General features: G+C 35.6%; 3 protein-coding genes and 2 non-coding genes across 6 annotated transcripts; 3 read left to right on the top strand and 2 right to left on the bottom strand.

Annotated features, from left to right (window-relative positions):
- Positions 1 to 928: 928 nt before the first annotated feature.
- LOC132187226 (uncharacterized) lies at positions 929 to 5,079 on the top strand. 2 transcript variants are annotated; one of them, XM_088517738.1, is made up of 7 exons: positions 929 to 1,016; positions 1,475 to 1,811; positions 1,894 to 1,987; positions 2,570 to 2,691; positions 2,797 to 2,946; positions 4,199 to 4,297; positions 4,664 to 5,079. In XM_088517738.1, exons 2-7 carry the CDS (start codon positions 1,491 to 1,493, stop codon positions 4,715 to 4,717), a joined length of 840 nt encoding a protein of 279 aa, XP_088373864.1. In that variant the 5' UTR covers positions 929 to 1,016; positions 1,475 to 1,490; the 3' UTR covers positions 4,718 to 5,079. The 2 variants fall into 2 exon arrangements, with proteins under 2 accessions (XP_088373864.1, XP_059457449.2); XM_059601466.2 differs by having other exon boundaries at positions 929 to 1,083.
- Positions 5,080 to 6,591: 1,512 nt separating this feature from the next.
- On the bottom strand, positions 6,592 to 6,693 carry LOC132188892 (small nucleolar RNA R64/Z200 family). Its single transcript, XR_009440952.1, has one exon. It is a non-coding gene; the product is annotated as a small nucleolar RNA R64/Z200 family (small nucleolar RNA).
- Positions 6,694 to 7,162: 469 nt separating this feature from the next.
- LOC132188891 (small nucleolar RNA Z199) lies at positions 7,163 to 7,241 on the bottom strand. The gene has a single exon (XR_009440950.1). It is a non-coding gene; the product is annotated as a small nucleolar RNA Z199 (small nucleolar RNA).
- A 1,941-nt stretch (positions 7,242 to 9,182) lies between these two features.
- On the top strand, positions 9,183 to 13,981 carry LOC132188452 (NAD(P)-binding Rossmann-fold superfamily protein). Its single transcript, XM_059602906.2, has 6 exons — positions 9,183 to 9,686; positions 10,208 to 10,367; positions 11,370 to 11,557; positions 12,763 to 12,886; positions 13,210 to 13,340; positions 13,676 to 13,981. The coding sequence occupies exons 1-6, from the start codon at positions 9,465 to 9,467 to the stop codon at positions 13,805 to 13,807; spliced, it is 957 nt and encodes a 318-aa protein (XP_059458889.2). The 5' UTR covers positions 9,183 to 9,464; the 3' UTR covers positions 13,808 to 13,981.
- A 2,271-nt stretch (positions 13,982 to 16,252) lies between these two features.
- LOC132188453 (methylesterase 10) lies at positions 16,253 to 17,592 on the top strand. The gene is made up of 3 exons (XM_059602907.2): positions 16,253 to 16,697; positions 16,823 to 16,936; positions 17,018 to 17,592. Exons 1-3 carry the CDS (start codon positions 16,335 to 16,337, stop codon positions 17,297 to 17,299), a joined length of 759 nt encoding a protein of 252 aa, XP_059458890.2. The 5' UTR covers positions 16,253 to 16,334; the 3' UTR covers positions 17,300 to 17,592.
- Positions 17,593 to 18,019: the final 427 nt, after the last annotated feature.

Raw genomic sequence — 18,019 nt, 5'->3', positions numbered from 1 at the left:
CATATATATAATTTGTGATTTTATGTATATGTGCATAAGTATGTACTATATAGACTTATATCAGGTTTGGTGTAGTCCTTAAAGGTGTAGTTAAATTGATTAGAAATCACACTTCATGAAAAAAGAAATCACTAGATTGAATCACTTTTCTCTATTTATCTCCCCTTGTATGAACATGTCAAAGAAAAAAAAAGGAAAAACTTCACAAATGTCTCATAATCTTTCACGTATTTTGAGAAGATTCTCAAAGTTAAAAAATTTTTAATTTCATCCCTCGAACTTTTAATTTGATATAATATATTCCATCGGTTATGGTTTGGTGTTAAACTCACGTTAAAATGGATGAAATGACATTTTTTTAATAACTCTGAAAATTTTAAATTTACTATTAATTTCACATTAAAAAATAAATAAATTAGAGGCTATTTTAGTGTTTTTCATAGAATCCATAGGATTTAACGCTAAATCTTAATGGATGTGGTATATTGCATCAAATTAGAAATTTGATAAGTAAAATTGAGAGTTTTTAAACTTTATGAGGTTTACTTAAATTTAGTGAAAGTTCAAAGAGAAGTGCTACACATCCCAAATTTTATTTCAAAAAATTAGTTTTCAAATAATGTGTCATAATTTCATGAGATTTATTATTTTGAGAAGTGTGTCATCAACTCATAGAATGATAACACATCATTTGAAAATCAACTTTTAAAACAAAAATTTGAGATGTTAAACATTTTTGAAGAAGAATGGCATTTGTGAAAAAAAAAAAAAAAAAAAAGTCCCGGTTTTACGGGACAGTTTTTACTGACAAACCACGTGTAAGAAATATAGCCCTTGGCAACGTCCGAGTATTCACACTCTAGTATTCCTCCAACAAAAACCGTAGAAGTACCTAAGCTGCTCTGGAACTATAAAATTGGAGAATCCTCAAAAGTTATGGACCGGTAGCTCAGCTTCTCGAGCTTGCATTTTTGCCCTAGTTTCCACAAAAATCACCGCGAAAGCCCAAATCTCAGGTAAATGCTCTAACAAATTTCGCAAAGAAATTTCCACAAACGTTTCTGATATTCGAAGAATTTCCCGGTAAAGTTCGAAGCATTTGTTTGTTTGTTTAATTTTTGTGTCGGGTTGGATTTTGTTGATCGACGCTGTGAGTGTTGATCTTCTTTTGTATTTTCTTTCATTTTTTCGGGAACCAAATGGGGTTTTACTCAAAACATTTCATGACTTAATATGGGGCATATGAATGGTAGAGCCGTTAAATCTCATCTGAATCTTGATCAACTAGAATTTTTGTAATTTGGTGGTCTGATTGCTCATGAAAATAACTTCAACTAAGCAATTGATTGGACGCATCATTGTCTGTGTTGGTTGTCAAAAACCATCTAAAGGAAGACGTGAATTGTGTAGGATATGTGGCGTTATTAGGAATATAGGTTATAGTGATGAACTCTTCTGTCTCTTTAATTTATAGTTTTGAGCTCGAAGAAATGTTGATGGGTCATGCGGATGGTCTATCAGAGCTGGGGTCATCGAAGGGTCGACTACTTAGTGATCCTGAATCCGAGTTAGACGATGATGATGCTGCAGATTGTTCTGAGCAGATACTGTACTCAGCCTCCTTTGAAGAACTTGCAAGCAATAGCATTAAGTATGACACGGTTATATGGCTTTCTATATCTCTATTGCTGGTTCTAGCTTGGGGAGTGGGCATCATAATGCTTCTGTATCTACCCATTAAAAGATATGTGCTTCAGAAAGATATTTCCTCGCGCAAACTGTATGTTACCCCTAGTGAGATAGTCTACAAGGTATACCACTTGTTTGAATTCTTCTCCTGTTTTTTATAAAAAGAAGCACTGTAGATCTAATAATTCGTCGCTCTTTGTGAAGGTCTCAAGGCCTTCGTTTATACCCTTTTGGGGCACTGCGACAATTGATAAACATGTGCCACTTTCCATGGTGATTGATATCATTATTGAACAAGGTACTGTTGCAAGACTTTTCAGATGCTTTTTGTGTTATGATTATGAAATAATTATTTTATGCCATATAGTTATTGGTTGTGTGTCCAGGCTGAGTATCTGGTTTCAAGGGTTAGAAGTTATGAGTTGCTAAACTGTAGTTGAGAATAAATGTGGCTGTAGCAGAAATCATGATTTAATATCCTATGCTTTTGGCTGCACATCTTGTAAGATGGCCAAAGGGAGTGAATGGTGCTGTTTTTTTTTACACAAGTAATTGACCCCAAGGGGAGGGGGGAAATTACCCACCCACCCCCCCCCCCCCCCTCTCTCTCTCTCTCTCTCTCTCTCTCTCCAACTGTCCCCCTCCGTGAAAAAATTAAATAAAAAGGAATGTTAGGGCAGGAACTTGAGTTAGGAAAACGGAATTACTTGCCTGTCCTCTGATTTTTAAGTTTCCTTTTCAATTCATAGCTATCTACATTAGCTTCTTGATCATGTGAACTCTCATGACTTTGATTCAATATTGTTTTGGGTGCGTTGATTTTCTAAGTCAAATTCTTCATTAAAAAAGACATGGCATTTTTGTGTTGTGTTCTCAATAGGTTGCTTGCAATCAGTGTATGGAATCCATACCTTTAGAGTTGAGAGTATAGCACATGGAAAAGATGCACCTGTAGATGAACTACAGGTTCAGGGGGTTTCTAACCCTGGACTTCTGAGAAAGGTAAATTAAGCTTTTCTTCTCTTGGTATCCTAGCGTCAGATTATAATCAAAAGGAGCCAGTTATCATATGAATAACTTACTTATCTTGAGTTTCATGTCTTGCAGGTCATCATAACAGCAGTTTCAAAGATTATACAAGATGTTGGTAGAAGTTGGAGGCCTATGGCTCTAACTGCTGAAGGAGAAAGCACAGGTCGTATGGGATCGTTGACTGAGGGACCAACTGCTTTGAGATCGCCAATCAAAAATCTGAAGGTAGTGATAAAAATCTGTTACTAATACTCTTTAGAACTTTTGGACGCTACCAATAACATTTGTAAAGCCCATTTGGCTTTAGACTAGCATGAAACTCACTTAGGTTTGAGGCGGTTTATAATCAAACCCCAGATGGAGCCAGTTTAAATTGGCTGAAATTACCTTGCAAGCCATGGAGGCATGAAGCTTTCTAAGATCTCATTGAAAAGCTTATTTTCAATTCCTTTCTTTTTGTCTTTCTGCCCCCATGCTGGTTGGAGAAAGGAGCATATCATGGGCCATCTCAGAAATTGAAGTTTGGTAGTTGGGATAGATGGATGCAGATCAGGTGTTATGCTCTTTATGGTGAAGGGTCTGGTACTTAGAGCTCGAGGGTCTCAGGAAATATTCTTTTAACCCAATATGAGATCTTAATGCAATTCTCCCTTCTTGTTCTGATAGTGACTTTGAAAATTTTTGTTATGTTTGCTAAGTGTGTTTTGAAAAGTGGTCTTTGTGTTTTGACTTGAAAAGAGTTTTTTGATGTGATGGAAGTTGACAAGTGTTTTTGGTAAAGTTTGTAGTGTTTTGTGTTCTCAAAGAAACGAACATTAAAAATATTTATTTTTTATATAACATGTTTATTTTTTAAGTTTTGAAGGCTGACTTCTTACTTAATTTTTTTATTATTTTTTTAAAAATAGAGAAGTGGTTGCTCAACTACCCCAACATAGGATTGGTCGTGCAACCACCCCCAACAAAGAGGGGATGGCCGCGTGCGGAAGAAGTTGGATGCACTACCACCTCTGACTTGTTGGTCTAATTGAGGTGGCCGCACGGTCACTTTGTCCTATTGGCAATTTTGCTAAATTAAAATAAAAAAAAAAAGAAAAAAAAAAAAGAAAAAAAAAAAAAGGGGAGATTGGCAATTTTGATATCTGGATTTTTTTTTAGTTCCTGATAAAGGAATAAGTGAACTAAATTTAGCCTTGCACATGTATTAGCTTATATTTAACATATGATAGTCAGTTGCTTTGCAAAACTAATGGTTGATTACTTCTTTTTTTTTTTTTTTTGGCTAATCAGTCATCAATTTATAATAGGGGCACACTTTTATCACATTGCAGGACTTTTGCTTGTTTGTGTTCTTTTAATTATTTTATTTCTTGTAATTCCTGTGTAAGAAATGCTATATTGAAAATGTTATCATCTATCTGGTGAGTGTTTTGTTCTTATGTAGATTCTTGCATTTATTAAAATTATACTTATGCAGATGACAAATTCACCACGCCATGTTTCAACGGAACGCAGAGGCATAGTAACCGGGGAATTGCTGCTACATAAGCTTGAAGAAGTAAATAAATCAGTAAAGGTGAACAGCTTTTTCTTGTTTTCCTTCATAATGAAGACCACCTTTTGAAACTCAGAAAACCTTATGGAAAATTTAAGGAAGTAACATAAAAATGCATTTTAAAGGAATATTCTATGATAGAGCGCCATCTCATAAGAGATTGTCCACCTTGAATGTGACACTAATGATCCTATTTCATCTTGTTTTCAAACACAAGTCAGCTTGCACATTTTTTGAAACATTGCCATATCTCTTCTTCTAGCGGATTCAGTTAGTATTTAGATAAAATTAATTCTCGAACTTTTTTTTTTTTTCCTGGGCTTATATCTCTATTGATTTATGTAACTTTCAGCATAGTTAATTTATCTTTCTTAACCTACTGACTAGAAAATCGAGTTGCTCGTTGAGAAGTCCTGTGCCTCCCCTGAAAGCAGATCGTGATCGTTTTGTCATTATTTTTCAGTCCCAATTTACGGCAACCAGCAATTTGAAGGAGGAAGTACATCTTGTTATTTTGTCGGTAGCTACAAGAATAGGAAAATAGTAAAACCATAACTAAGCTAATTACCTATCCAGTTGCCTCATTACTTCCCTATGTACATAATCTGGACTGGAAATCTGAGCAGTTGCAAAGGAATGGTTGGTAATGTGTTTTGAAAGGGTTTTATTTTTGGTTTGAGAAAATGTTCCGAAGTTGAAAATTGTTTTCTGGGTTGTAAGGAATGTGTTGGAAGCTGATTTGTTTGTAAAGCATTTGTCTTGAGAACAGAAATAAAGACACAAACCAATATTGTTTGAGTGTCGATTCAGGATTGTGTTTAAGAGCTCAAAGAGAGTTTTAGCAAAAAGATAATTGAAAAAAAAAAGATTGTTTGGCATACTTCCTTCAAAGCACTTTTTTTCATCCAAAAAGCTGATAACAGCATTACTGTAGAAGCTTCAATTTAAAGCTTTTGTTGAAAAGTTTTTCAAGGCAAAATGCGGGACGAAGTTGAGTTTAATAAAAATTAGACCGACAAAGATATACATACAGGTTTCACACAATTACAATAATGCCAATATTTATTAGTCTTTAATCACGCCCTCTCTTCTGCGAATTTAGGAGAGAAACGTTCATGCTGGGTACCAAATTGGGTCTCCATTAACGATTTAACAACTTCTTGGCAGTGTTAGAATCCATGGATTTTGGGGGGGGGGGGGGGGGAGGAGGTGAGAGAAATGATGGGGGGGGGGGGGGGAGGGGGGGTGAGAGAAATGATCTTTTGCCTTCATTTTCGTTCAAGAGAGAATGAGCGTGGAAGAGGTGGGTAGGCTAAAGTGGGTGTGAAGCTTCGGTTATGTTGGAATACATATTAAATGGGAAGGGATGGAGGAAAGGAAGCTGATAAGGGAGAGGGGATCGTTTGAGTGAAAACAAATTTTTTTTTTAAAAAAAAAATCATAACCAAAGCCTAAAGCTTCTAAATTTGTTCTCTTTGGTTATTTGTATGGCATGTGTGTTTCCAAATTGTTTTTAGAGTCCAAGGAATTGATTTGAGTCTCTTCAATTTAAGTTAATATTCTTTAGAGGCATCAATCAAAATTAAAAATTAAAAAAAAAAAAAAAAAAAAACAATTATCCCTCTTTTAAAATTTTGCTGAGTTCATTTGACCGGCTCCTTAGCTCCTCTCCTATGAGATTACTCTTTGCATTGTGCTTGTAAAGAGTCTATTAAACGCATGTCATTTTGTCATTAATTATGTTATGAATGACATTTTATAAACACCAATTTTTGGAAAATACATGAAGGCACCTTATTTATTTGAAGGCACATATTAAAATAACTTTTTATTATTGATAGTTATTGAAATTATCGCACATCTATATACAAGCAACAAGCAAAAGCAATACCATCTTTCCAAATTTGAGTAAACTTGATAATAATTTTTTTGATTTATTTTTTCAAAAAAATAAAAAAAACTTTTAACACAAAAAATACTAATATATATTTTTAAAAATGAAAACAAAAAATATCCTATAAACAGCATTGGAATACCATTATTTAAATGGTATTTGCAGAATTTAAGGTTTAAAAGTCCAGATACATGCAAAGCATTTTTTAAACCTCAATATAATGCTGAAGCTCAGAACGAATGAAACCGCAAATTCCACGGAATTTCAGCGAAGTTCCATGATCATCAAGTGTCTCCGAGCTCACTCATGTCCCAAAACAAGCCAAATTTATCGTCATTTTCAACTGAACTTTGGAATCAACCAAATCCGCAGCTACTCGAATCAGCTTCGAATGTACTAAATACAGCAAAGAAGAAAACATATTCTGCTCAGAAACATGAATGTTTGTCTCATAGATCTTTTCAAGTAGAAAAAACCTCTGAAGTCTGACATGTGATAGCTTCATGATTCATCACAGCAACTAATAAGAAAATAAACCAAAATGCAAATTTTCTTGTTGAATCCGCACATTCTAAAACCACTAAACACACATTTTTGAAAAAGCTAAATCTGAGATAAATCAAAAAATAAAACTCCTAACTATTTCATAACTATCAATCACAAGGCGCTCTCATTCATCATTGTATGTTCAGCAGATCAAAAGCCTCAGTATAGCGTATAAACTACCCAAAGAATTGGGCAAACAATCATCGAGCACAATTGCAAGCCACAAAAGACCTAAAAACGAAAAAACATATAATAAGAACTAATAGAACCTGAAGAGATCAGAGTGTGCTATTATTGGGGTTATCGGTCACGGTTAATCAGAAACACGGACCAAAATTTCTCTCATCATATCTCAGTCCTGGATCCATCTGCTCCGAACAAAACTAAAATAACAAAAAAATTGAAAAGAAGAAACAAAAAAATTGGGAAATGTGGGGACGAAAGTAAATCATCAGAGACTTAAATACCAATAATCATGAAATTAATCGATCATTTTGTTGCAGTTTTTCTCTCATCATCTGAATCTCACTTCGCCCCACATCAAAATACCATAACTAATAATAATAAGAGAAAGAACAAGAATCAATAAATTGTCTACCAAAACCCTAATGGAGAGAGAGAGAGAGAAAAAGAGAGGCACAGGAAGAATGGGTATGTTAGGGGTTTTATAAAGGAAGAGCGAGGGGTTGCCCTAGATGGAGGTGTAGTCATCCTTAAATTTACACCGTACGATTATCGGGTTAAGGGAATTGTCAATTGTGGTAAATAATAAATATACGCGCGAACTGGGCTTTTTCTTTATTTTCCAACAGTGTGTGTAAAGCTATGGTGTCGGCCTGGCCCAATACATCTGCTCAAATTTGATATTGGGTTAGCCTACCAAACTCGTTAGCCGTTTTCGTACATATACGCTCCCCCTCTCTCACCATTAAAAATAAAAAATAAAAATAATGTTACACGTGTAATTATTTTACAACTTTTAACACGCAACAATATTATGTGATCCGAGACACATCTACTAATAAAAATAATTTTAACAATTCTTCAATCACATATTGACATACATGTCAAAAGTCATAAAATAATAAGAAGACCTATTTGTCAAAGGCCCGTGACCAAAGTTTGTAGCTTGTTTTACCCATAATTCAATAAGTCGATGAAGCGTAATGCCTACGCCCACATCATATAATCGCTCAAGAACACACTCAACTACCTTCTCAGCATATCCCTCGCCACATTAAGCATCAACAAGACCATGTTGTATAACCTCTCGATATTTTTGGAAATAATCTCTTACGTTACCAATAAAAAATGGGCAAAAACCCTAAAAGCCCTACTAGAAAGTGGCGAGAACGTTTAACTTATAAATGGAGACTAGGTGTCTTTGTTAGGTACACATAACTTTTTTTTTTCTTAATGCTATTATTTCATTTTGTTTCCTTTTCTAATTACTAACTTAAGTATTGCATATAGTTTTTTCGATTCTTCCAATGAGCCTCTCTAACCCTTTATCTTTCTCGCATGCTTCTTTTTCTTTCGTGTGTTTGGCATACGATTGATATATAAACACGAGAATAACTTCAATGAGAATGGTGTACAAAATTACCCTTTTGTGCCTATCAATGAGGAGTTGACACCTCAACATAGAACATATTAAGAAAATAAAACTAAAACTCCTGATTATATCATATTTTATTTTTCAATGATTTCCAATCACCCAAGTGAGAAAGGAGCCGCCCCAGAGGTGGTTGGCGGCCACCCCCGCCCATCTAGGGTGGTTGTGCGATGTGGCCGAGGTGGCCGCGCAACCACCCCTAGGCCATGGGGGTGGCCGCGTGGCCACCTTCTAATTTGTTTTTCTTTTAATTAATTTTTGAAGTTCTTATTTAAAATAATCAAGTGTAGGTGTGTTTTTTTTTTTAATTTAAGTTTGGTATGATTAACTTAGGTGTCATTTCCTGATTGGTCACATAAACCCACCCCTCTCTCCCATGATCGCACAGAATATGCACTCCTATGAACACAACTTCCCAACCAATACTGCCATATAACCACAAGGGTGGTAGTTGAGTTGGTAAAAGAATTCCTTTCATCATAGTGGTCGCGTGTTCGAATCTGCTTGCGGTAGTAGATGCGTGAACCAGATGCTACTTTGAAGGGGCTCTACTGGCTCACACCTTTGTGGGGTTGTGGTGACGGGCTCGTCTTCCCAGGCAGTAGCTATGGCTCAAACCATACATTTCACAGCGGGTGGAAACCCTGATGGTAACGCCCAAAGGGGAAACTACACTGATCGCCCCTTCCCACCCTTTCAATTAGAAAAAAAAAAAAAAAAAAATACTGCCATATACTTCACTTATATATATATATACACGTGTGTATGAGAAAAATGTAATTCATAAATCTAACTGCATCCTCGTCTAGGTGAAAAATAAAAAATAAAAAATCCGGATTGAATTTCACATTTTCCCGATCCAAACTCGGAATTGGCAGAGTCCCTTGCTTTGGCTTGCAACTTCTGTCCCCGTCGTACCTGTTCCTTTACCTCCATTTTCATAATTCCGGAACGCGAGAAACACCGGCAGTGACAGGATTGCGAGTGAGAGTAACAACAAAACGTGAGAAGTTTCCTCAAACTGCAAGTTGCCAACAAATCCCATCCGCTTATCAAAGCGTCAACCGTCAAGCGTACAATCTTCCAACTCTATACAAAGAACCCCTTCCCTCCATTCCCAGAGAGAGCGGGAGATGGGTGGGAAGAGAGTTTTGATAGTGGGAGGCACGGGATACTTAGGACAACACCTATTGCAAGGCTTTTCAGAGATCCAAGGCACGCCATATGATCTGGCATTCACGTACCACTCAAAGCTTCCTCAGGCTTTGCTTGATGCCATTCCTCATTTGCTCGCTTTCCATGTTGATCTGAGAACTGGACAAGGATTTGAGGCCATTTCACAGACATTTGGCCAGGTCTGTTTTCACCAAAAGAAAAGAATATTTTCAAATACGTTATGTTCGCTACTGGTAGATTTATTTGGTAGTTTTGCGAAGCAGAGAATGTAAGAATTTGGTAAGTGGGTGGTTTCGTTCATAGATTTAAGATCTAAATTTTCTACATTCTGTATTATGTGTTTAAAAGGGCGTCTGGAACAAGCACCTCAAAGTGCCTCTACCTAGACTACCTGGGATCTGTAATGGGTTTTATGGTTTTTTATCTTTTTGCTTGAGAAATTGCTTGGGAATTGGGATATTTTGCTTTAATATATGAGAGTTTGCTGTCTTCCCTTTTCATTATTAGTTAAGAATAATCCAATCTTATGGTTGTGACATATGGTTTCACAATCTATAACGTAAGTTGTCTTAGGCAGAATTCAGAAATCCTGAAATGTTTTAAAGCTCCATCTATTGTGCTGGCTCTTTAAAAAAAGGTTTTGAATACAGCTTAACTCCCGTTTCAAGAGCTGACAATTGTATCTTCTTTGAAATGGCAGCCTGATGTTGTTGTGAATTGTGCTGCACTCTCTGTACCTCGTGCCTGTGAAATGGATCCCACTGCCACTATGTCTATTAATGTGCCATCTTCTCTTGTGAATTGGTTATCAAACTTTGAAGAGAGTAGTACACTTCTGATTCACTTGTCAACCGATCAAGGTAAGTCACACTGGAATTACTAGAGGAATGAAGCAAAGACAAAGCAATATTGCAATTCATATTGTTTGTGTATATGGTCTAGAAGTCCTAGGTATAAACAGGGCAGACCTGTCTTATAAGTTTCCTAAGCTTGACTTTTTTGGTTGATTTCCGTCTTGCTGGAACACAAACCTGTCACAACTCACAAGTTTCTCGAAATTTTTCTTTTGTAAATAAACAATAGCTTAACGAATTATCTAATTCTTTTTTTTGGACGAAAAATAAATTTCTTTTGCCGGACTTGAACTTGGGTCTTTTGGGTGAGAGCCATGTATCCTAACCATCTAGACTACAATGGATGGTTAAAACAATCTAAGTTTTACTATCTAAGTGACCATGCAAATCTTAAGTCAACTCCAAAAGCCTTGTAAACATTAAACATTGGAAGACTACATTTTCCTCCCAGTAGAGTCAGGTCTTAAACAAAACCACTTTTGGATTACTTTCTCTTTTCTCAAGTCTCATATTGTATTCATTTGATTTACCTGGACCTACCTGCTGAAAAAAACCAGTATTGAATATTAGGGCAATTGCACATTATGATTTTTCCATGTAAAAAACTGGATGCACATAACATACCACCGGAAGTAAATACAATAAATAACCTTTCTTGCTCTATGGTCCAGGCATTTTCTATTTCCTTTTGGTCATCTCTACCGAATTATCCAATGCCTGACAATTTCTAATGCTACTACTGTAGCTGGCATGCTTATGTTTTTTTCTTTCACCAATAATGAAGTTACGCACCAGTGGGTCTTTAACCCACAGCTTCACACTCCAACCCATTCTTATGGAGGAGGAAGTGCTATTTGAACTACAGCTCATAGGCTTATTATATTTTGTATTAGCTGGAAGAAAACAAATCTCTGATGTAGCTACTCCCTATATCTTACACTTATCATTTATCGTGCCTTTACACATAGCTTTGTTTTCAAAATGTATATGATGTAAGTTTCCAAACAGTTTATGAAGGGGTGAAGTCCTTCTACAAGGAAGAAGACGAAACTGTTCCTGTGAATGTTTATGGGAAATCAAAGGTGGCAGCAGAGCAGCTTGTTTCTGAAAAATGCTTGAATTTTGCAATACTGAGAAGCAGTATCATTTTTGGGCCACAGACTATCTCACCTGTTCCAAGATCTCTTCCAATTCAGGTGTGTACCCAGAATGCAGACCTTGTAATCTACATCTGCAAGTTTGTTGGCTAAGAAATGCATATGATTAGAGACTACTAAATATAGTGACTCTATAAATAAGGGGAAGAATATAATTTGCCTTTTTGCACCTGGTGCTTGTCAAGCACTGCTATGTTCTAAGCAAATGCATGAGTTTTCTGGTTCTCCTATTGTTGTTTTCACTATTTAGTTTGTCCATGAAGTTCTGCAGCCTGCTTCATCCTGTCTCTAATACGGTCTAATTTATTTATGAAAGTGGCACTTATTCATAATCCCCATCTTTTTCCCATGTTTAAAATCTTGCATCTTCCAACTTTATGCCTCTTTTTGGTTTATAACTTTGGATATGTCAGGAACAGAATGGTTCAAAACTGATCTAATTTACCAGTTCTTTGCCCCAAAAAGGAGAAAAGTTAGAAGGAAAAAAATAAAAAGGATGAAAAGCAGTCATAGGCTACCAGATTGGGTTACTTCGGTCTTTTGCATGCTAGAAAAGGTCATGTTTACCAGCTTTGATTTATTTAAGATTTGTTTTTGGGAAACTTTTTAGGTTTCAACTGAGTTAGCACAGATGCAAAGTTTACTCAGTTAAAGTTGCAACCCAAAATTAAGTTGTTACTGTTCACTATTCTTGTCTAAGAGGTTTGTGGCTGAGATTTCAACGTAAGAAGTTTCAGGTATAAGATTATTTATTTGTAAAGATTCTTGGAACTTATCAAGTGAAAAGTAACAAAAGGTGAGAGATGCAGATAGGAGAATAAGAATTGATCATATGGCGACAAAACAAATAACACTATAAGCACTGGTTAATGTTCATGTAAATTGTCAATCTCATCCAATGGAAACATCAACAGGATATACCAGAAAAATAATTTATTTTGTTACAAAAATGGAGTTAAGTGGTATGAGGAAATGGAAACCTTGATTTTTTAATGTGGGGGGAGTCAATATCACTGTGTAAAGTCATATATTATCATTATTGAACTTTCAAGTTGCTGTTTTCATTGTGTAGTGTTGAGACGGGCTGGCAATTTATTTTTTGGTGGGGGGTTTCTTTTTGTAGGATTTGTAATTATAAAGATAGAGATTATGATTAGTGTTTCTAGTTAAAAGAAAACAATTAATAAATGGGAAACAATGATTATTTTGTATATTACCAACAATTTGGCGCCTAATTGATGCAGTGGATGGATGGTGTCCTTTCCAAAGGAGAAAAAGGGGACTTCTTTCATGACGAGTTTCGCTGCCCAGTTTATGTCAAGGATGTTGTGAGTATCATACTAGCTTTGACAAGCAGATGGGTGTCAGGTATAATCTGTAGTATCCAAGCTAAAATACTGGTAATATAGATGAGAAACTACAAAATCTTCTTTGTACATCACCATTCATTTGGTTTTTACATTGATTAACTCTTGAACAATATCGGTTGTTTATAAGGATATCCATTTTTTGCTAAAAGACAGACTCCATTAAGGCATTGCAATATCAAATTTTCCTTCTAATGCCTTGTTTTCCATTGCCCGTTTTGCCAACCTTCTGCTTTTTCTATATGCTTTGACATCTGTACTCTCTCTGTCTCTCTTTCTCTCAATATTCTGAGTTTCACTTGACATTCATGATATTTGTGCCAGAGGGTAAGCAAATGCAGTTGCTACTAAACGTTGGTGGACCAGATAGGGTATCCCGTGTACAAATGGCCGAGGCTGTGGCACATATCAGAGGATACGACACCTCACTGATCAAAGCAGTGTCTGCATCGTCGGTATGTTCAGCGCTTAAGATTTATTCTAAAATTTTGAAATGCCCGAGAAACAAACTTTTTATCATGCTTGTTCTTATCTAAAATTTTGAAATGCTTGAGAAACAAACTTTTTAACATGCTTGTTTGGTGCCTTGAGACTTATCCATCAGTTCTTCATTTTACTCCCTGGCCACCGAAGTGTCAGCTTGCCCTTTTGGATGAACATGTCGAATAATATTTTTCTGTTTGCTCTTTTTGCTAAGCAACAGCTTCCTCTCTACATGTGCATTGTGTGAGAATTTGGTTTTCCTTGTTCCAGTCAATTTAAACTGCTCTTTTTTGAAATAATTCTCCAGGTTGATCGAGGCGTCAAGTCCCCGGCCGACATATCCATGAATATAACCAAACTAGTTCAGACACTAAATATTTCTCCTGTTTCATTCAAAGACGGTGTCAAATTGACACTCGCTGCTGAAGCTAAATTTTAAGGCTATCAAGATGTTGTATTAAGTGCTATGGCCAAGGGTATGTTGTGAACAATGATTATCAATACTATATACACTTCCCCTCTGTTGCCGCCCAAGGCTCATTCCAAGTACATTTCCCTTTGGTCATAGGTGCCTCTAATGACTCAAAACATGAAAGAGAATCTTATTCTTTTATCATCCTTTTATTCACAATTTTTTTTTTTAATTTTTTTTAATTTTTTCTGTTAAAAAAAGGAAATTCTAAAGTATGAGTCTCATAGATTGCAAGAACAAGTTGTTTACACTTCCTGATAACTAGAAAGTGCATAGCTTTCTATCAAATGGAAATGTAGGGTGTGATGGCTGGATAGGTATTGGACCAATCTTGTAAAATGAAAAAATTTGTTAAAAAAGTCATCATCGTTTAATCAACTTAAATACTTTTTTTTTTTTTTTCATATGGAAAACTATGAAGATTGAAAAAAAAAAAAAAAAAAAAAAAAAACAGAAGAAGATATATCGGTTGTGACCTTCCTCCTAAATTTTTTTTTTAAAAAAAATGTGTATTTTTTAATGGGAAAGTTAGAGCTTTTAGTAAATCAATTTTTAAGGTTTAAAGTGTATCAAATTGAGTAGTGATATTACGCACGCCAGCGTGAGTGCATAGTGCCTCACGTCGGTGTGAACAGTAACCAAAAGAATATTAAAAAAATGTTGAAACAGTAACTTTTGATTATTGTTCACACTAACATGAGACATTGTACACTCAGACTAGCGTACGTAATATCACCACTTCTATCAAATTACTCTTTAAAATTATCAAATCACTCTTTTCCTTAAATTTTTTGAAAGGAAATAATGATACATAGACTAATAGCTACGTCATATCTAATGACATGTATTTGACAGTTTGAGCCAACATGATCACATCATTTATACATGACCACATCATTTATAACAATGTTACATCATAAAAGAAAAAACAAACAAACAAAAGAGTAGGAATGAATCAGAGAGAGAGAGAGAGGTGGGCAAGCTACCCCTAATTCTGGCCACCTCTAATAACTTTTGGAGTCAAATCACTCTCAATAACTAGTCACTCTTTATTAGGCCTTTGAAAGTTGCCAAACCGGATATCTTTAAAAAAGGTGGCCGAATGGCTAAATCATTGTCCGTCTTCAAAGTGGTTCAATCGTTACTAAAAAATATTAGGATTGGTTAAATCACTCTCCATTAATTTGACAGCTCCCAACCACCTTCTCCCTTTTTTTATTTTTATGATGTGACATATTTTAAAATTAAAATTATATATACATATATATATATATGTGTGAGAGAGAAAGATGGTGTTTGGCAAACCCCCTGATTTTACATGGCACTGTACACCTCTGGGTTGGTGCCTCTCCATCAAGTGGTTGAATGGATTGACCCAGCTGGTTGGAAAAATAAAAATAAAAATAATTTTTATTTTGCCCCTTCAAAACACTTCATACAAATAATCGTTTCTCTTTTATATGGGCATAATTGTCTTTTAACAAAATTTGTCTTGTCACATAAACTGCAGCGTGGTCAGGAATGTGCTGCAGCTTAACAAATAAGGCCTGAGTGTATGTAGGTACAAATTTGATTAGATATCACGTGGCAATGACCCTAAATGTCATTCCTCATTCTTAAAAAAATCAAAGGAAATAATGAAATGATAAAAGGTCTAAGCTAGGGACCTTTACACATTTTTCTCATTTTTAAAAGTACTCGTTATTCTGACCATTTAGTGCTGTTGCTGTTAAAGAATGGTGTCGTCACTCGTTAATGAAACATTTTTATTAACCTACGTGTACTGTGCAGATGTTACCGAGTGCATGTTTGAGATTGTGTTTGAATAATGTAAAAGTGTATTTAATATTCAAAAAGTCTGTTTGAAGAAAAAAAATTTGTTTGGTAAAAAAAAAAGTTAAAAGTACTTTTAAGAATTCAAAATGCTTAAAAATGGCTAAAATGCACTTTTAACAAATGAAGTTTTTGCCAAAAAGCGTTTTTTGATTTAAAAACTCTATTTCTCAAATACAACTCCAAACAGACTCTAAGAGTAACCGAAAACTTGTTAAAATGACCTTAATTAAATTACTAATTCTAAAAAGTTCAACAGAAAATTATTAAAATTATGTTGTTAACTTTTTGAAATAAATAATATTTTGACACACGTTCCACACAAAGTCACAAAGTGTATGAAAGTTATAAAACCGACACAATACCAAATTTCCAGTGTTAATAAATAAATAAATAAATAAATAAATAATGGTTCTGGTTTTCGACTTTCCTTCTAAAGCAATCAGAATGTCCACGCATTTCACGCTCATTCGCCGCCCACTCAGACAATAATTGACACGAAGCAAAGTCTCGTTTTGGCACCTCGATCAAATTAACTTTATTTTTTCCTTTTGTCTAGTACTGTAACTTTTAGTGTACATTCTTGGTTCAAATCCTTGTATATAAACTGAGAGAAATTGCATGCTCCCAAGCAATAATTAAGTACAGCAAGAAACCGAAAATGGGGGATTTGAAGCACTTTGTTTTAGTTCATGGAGCCTGCCATGGGGCTTGGTGCTGGTACAAGCTTGTCACCCTGCTCAAACAGCTCGGTCACCGTGTCACTGCTTTGGACCTCGGCGCTTGTGGGGTCAACCCCAAGCAGCTGATGGAGGTCATTTCTATTTGGGACTATATGCAACCGTTGATGGAGTTCATGGCATCTCTCCCTCAAGGAGAGACGGTGATTTTGGTTGGTCACAGCTACGCCGGCCTCTGTATCTCTCTGGCCATGGAGAGCTTCCCGGAAAAAATTTCAGTGGCAGCTTTTCTCACCGCCATTATGCCAAATTTAGAGTCTCCACCAGGAACTCTCATACAAGAAGTAAAAAAAAAAAAAAAAAAAGTTGCCCATTTCCTAATATATCATTGTATTGCTTTAAGAAAAGCTATTTTCTTCATGTACGTGTTTTAATTTGTTTTATCTTTTGTTTGGGATTTGGCAACCAGTACTTCAAAAGGAACCCTGCAGAATCCTTATTGGATTGCCAGTTTTCAGAGGAATCAACAAGCTTTGGCCCGGATTATATGAGGACCAAGCTATACTCCCATTGCCAATCAGAGGCAAGATTTTCGAGCAGATTCGTGCTTTTAATTCCTACCATATTTTGTGAATTTTATTTATGTGTTTTAACTTGCATGCAGGACTTGGAACTGGCCAGCATGTTGATAAGGCCAACGAGGGTGTTCTTGGAAGACCTTGTCAAGGAGTGTATGCTGACAAAGGAGAAATACGGGTCAATCAATCGGGTTTTTATAGTTTGCGAAGATGATGAAGCGATGCCGGAAGATTTTCAGCGTTTGATGATTGAGAAAAGCCCTCCTCAGGAAGTGAATTTGATTAGAGGAGCTGGCCATATGGTCATGCTCTCAAAGCCCAAGCAACTTTGCCAAATGTTACTCGAAGTTGCTGGGAGATATCAGTAAATAAACTCCAGTAAACATCGGGATTTCGTTCAATAGGAGTACTGCTCTAGATCTATTGCACTGTCATCTGCAATAGACTTTCTGTTTTGTGCGATATCTAAAACCGTAGTACTATAGAATGATAGGTAAGCTCGGGTTTTGATTCCTTGAATATGTGAATAAATTTTACCAAGAAAAGTAATTGGAGGAATTCCAATTCTAGTAGACTCATCTATCTTTTGTTTGCTTGTCAAATAAAGAGAGCAGAAGGAATAGCTTTATGAGTTTATGATATTTACAGCCTTATTTGAATGCATTTGTGGTCTGAAATAGAAAGTACTGATTGCAGCCATGAGGGCCCGAGTCCTTATCAGCTTTCAATTATTTTCCCTCACCTTTTCCTTTCCCTCTTGTTTCCCACCAACCATACACACGGTAAGAGTAATGGTAAAAGAGTATTCCAACTTTCAAAACATTTTTTATTTTTTAAAAAATGAAAATCAAGGATATTTTAGTCTTTTTATTGTACTTTTAACGTCTAAAATTAACGGAAGGGTTCTAATTGAGAGTAATTGAAAGTTCTAATTCTAGTAAATTTTACCAAGAAAAGTAATTGGAGGAATTCCAATTCTAGTAGACTCATCTATCTTTTGTTTGCTTGTCAAATAAAGAGAGCAGAAGGAATAGCATTATGAGTTTATGATATTTACAGCCTTATTTGAATGCATTTGTGGTCTGAAA

This window comes from Corylus avellana, chromosome 6, assembly GCF_965113065.1.
Source record: "Corylus avellana chromosome 6, dhCorAvel1.hap1.2, whole genome shotgun sequence".
Taxonomy (NCBI): domain Eukaryota; kingdom Viridiplantae; phylum Streptophyta; class Magnoliopsida; order Fagales; family Betulaceae; genus Corylus; species Corylus avellana.
This window is presented reverse-complemented; position numbering and strand designations above follow the sequence as displayed.

What these genes read in the sequence shown, in the direction of transcription:
- LOC132187226 (XM_088517738.1), top strand. Translation starts at nt 1,491, where the DNA reads ATGTTGATGGGTCATGCGGATGGTCTATCAGAGCTGGGGTCATCGAAG. An exon ending in TGATATCATTATTGAACAAG is followed by an intron (nt 1,988 to 2,569) that starts GTACTGTTGCAA and finishes TGTTCTCAATAG; the next exon opens with GTTGCTTGCAATCAGTGTAT. An exon ending in AAGTAAATAAATCAGTAAAG is followed by an intron (nt 4,298 to 4,663) that starts GTGAACAGCTTT and finishes CCTACTGACTAG; the next exon opens with AAAATCGAGTTGCTCGTTGA.
- LOC132188452 (XM_059602906.2), top strand. Translation starts at nt 9,465, where the DNA reads ATGGGTGGGAAGAGAGTTTTGATAGTGGGAGGCACGGGATACTTAGGA. An exon ending in TTTCACAGACATTTGGCCAG is followed by an intron (nt 9,687 to 10,207) that starts GTCTGTTTTCAC and finishes TTGAAATGGCAG; the next exon opens with CCTGATGTTGTTGTGAATTG. An exon ending in CAAGATCTCTTCCAATTCAG is followed by an intron (nt 11,558 to 12,762) that starts GTGTGTACCCAG and finishes TAATTGATGCAG; the next exon opens with TGGATGGATGGTGTCCTTTC.
- LOC132188453 (XM_059602907.2), top strand. Translation starts at nt 16,335, where the DNA reads ATGGGGGATTTGAAGCACTTTGTTTTAGTTCATGGAGCCTGCCATGGG. An exon ending in CAGGAACTCTCATACAAGAA is followed by an intron (nt 16,698 to 16,822) that starts GTAAAAAAAAAA and finishes TTTGGCAACCAG; the next exon opens with TACTTCAAAAGGAACCCTGC. An exon ending in ACTCCCATTGCCAATCAGAG is followed by an intron (nt 16,937 to 17,017) that starts GCAAGATTTTCG and finishes ACTTGCATGCAG; the next exon opens with GACTTGGAACTGGCCAGCAT.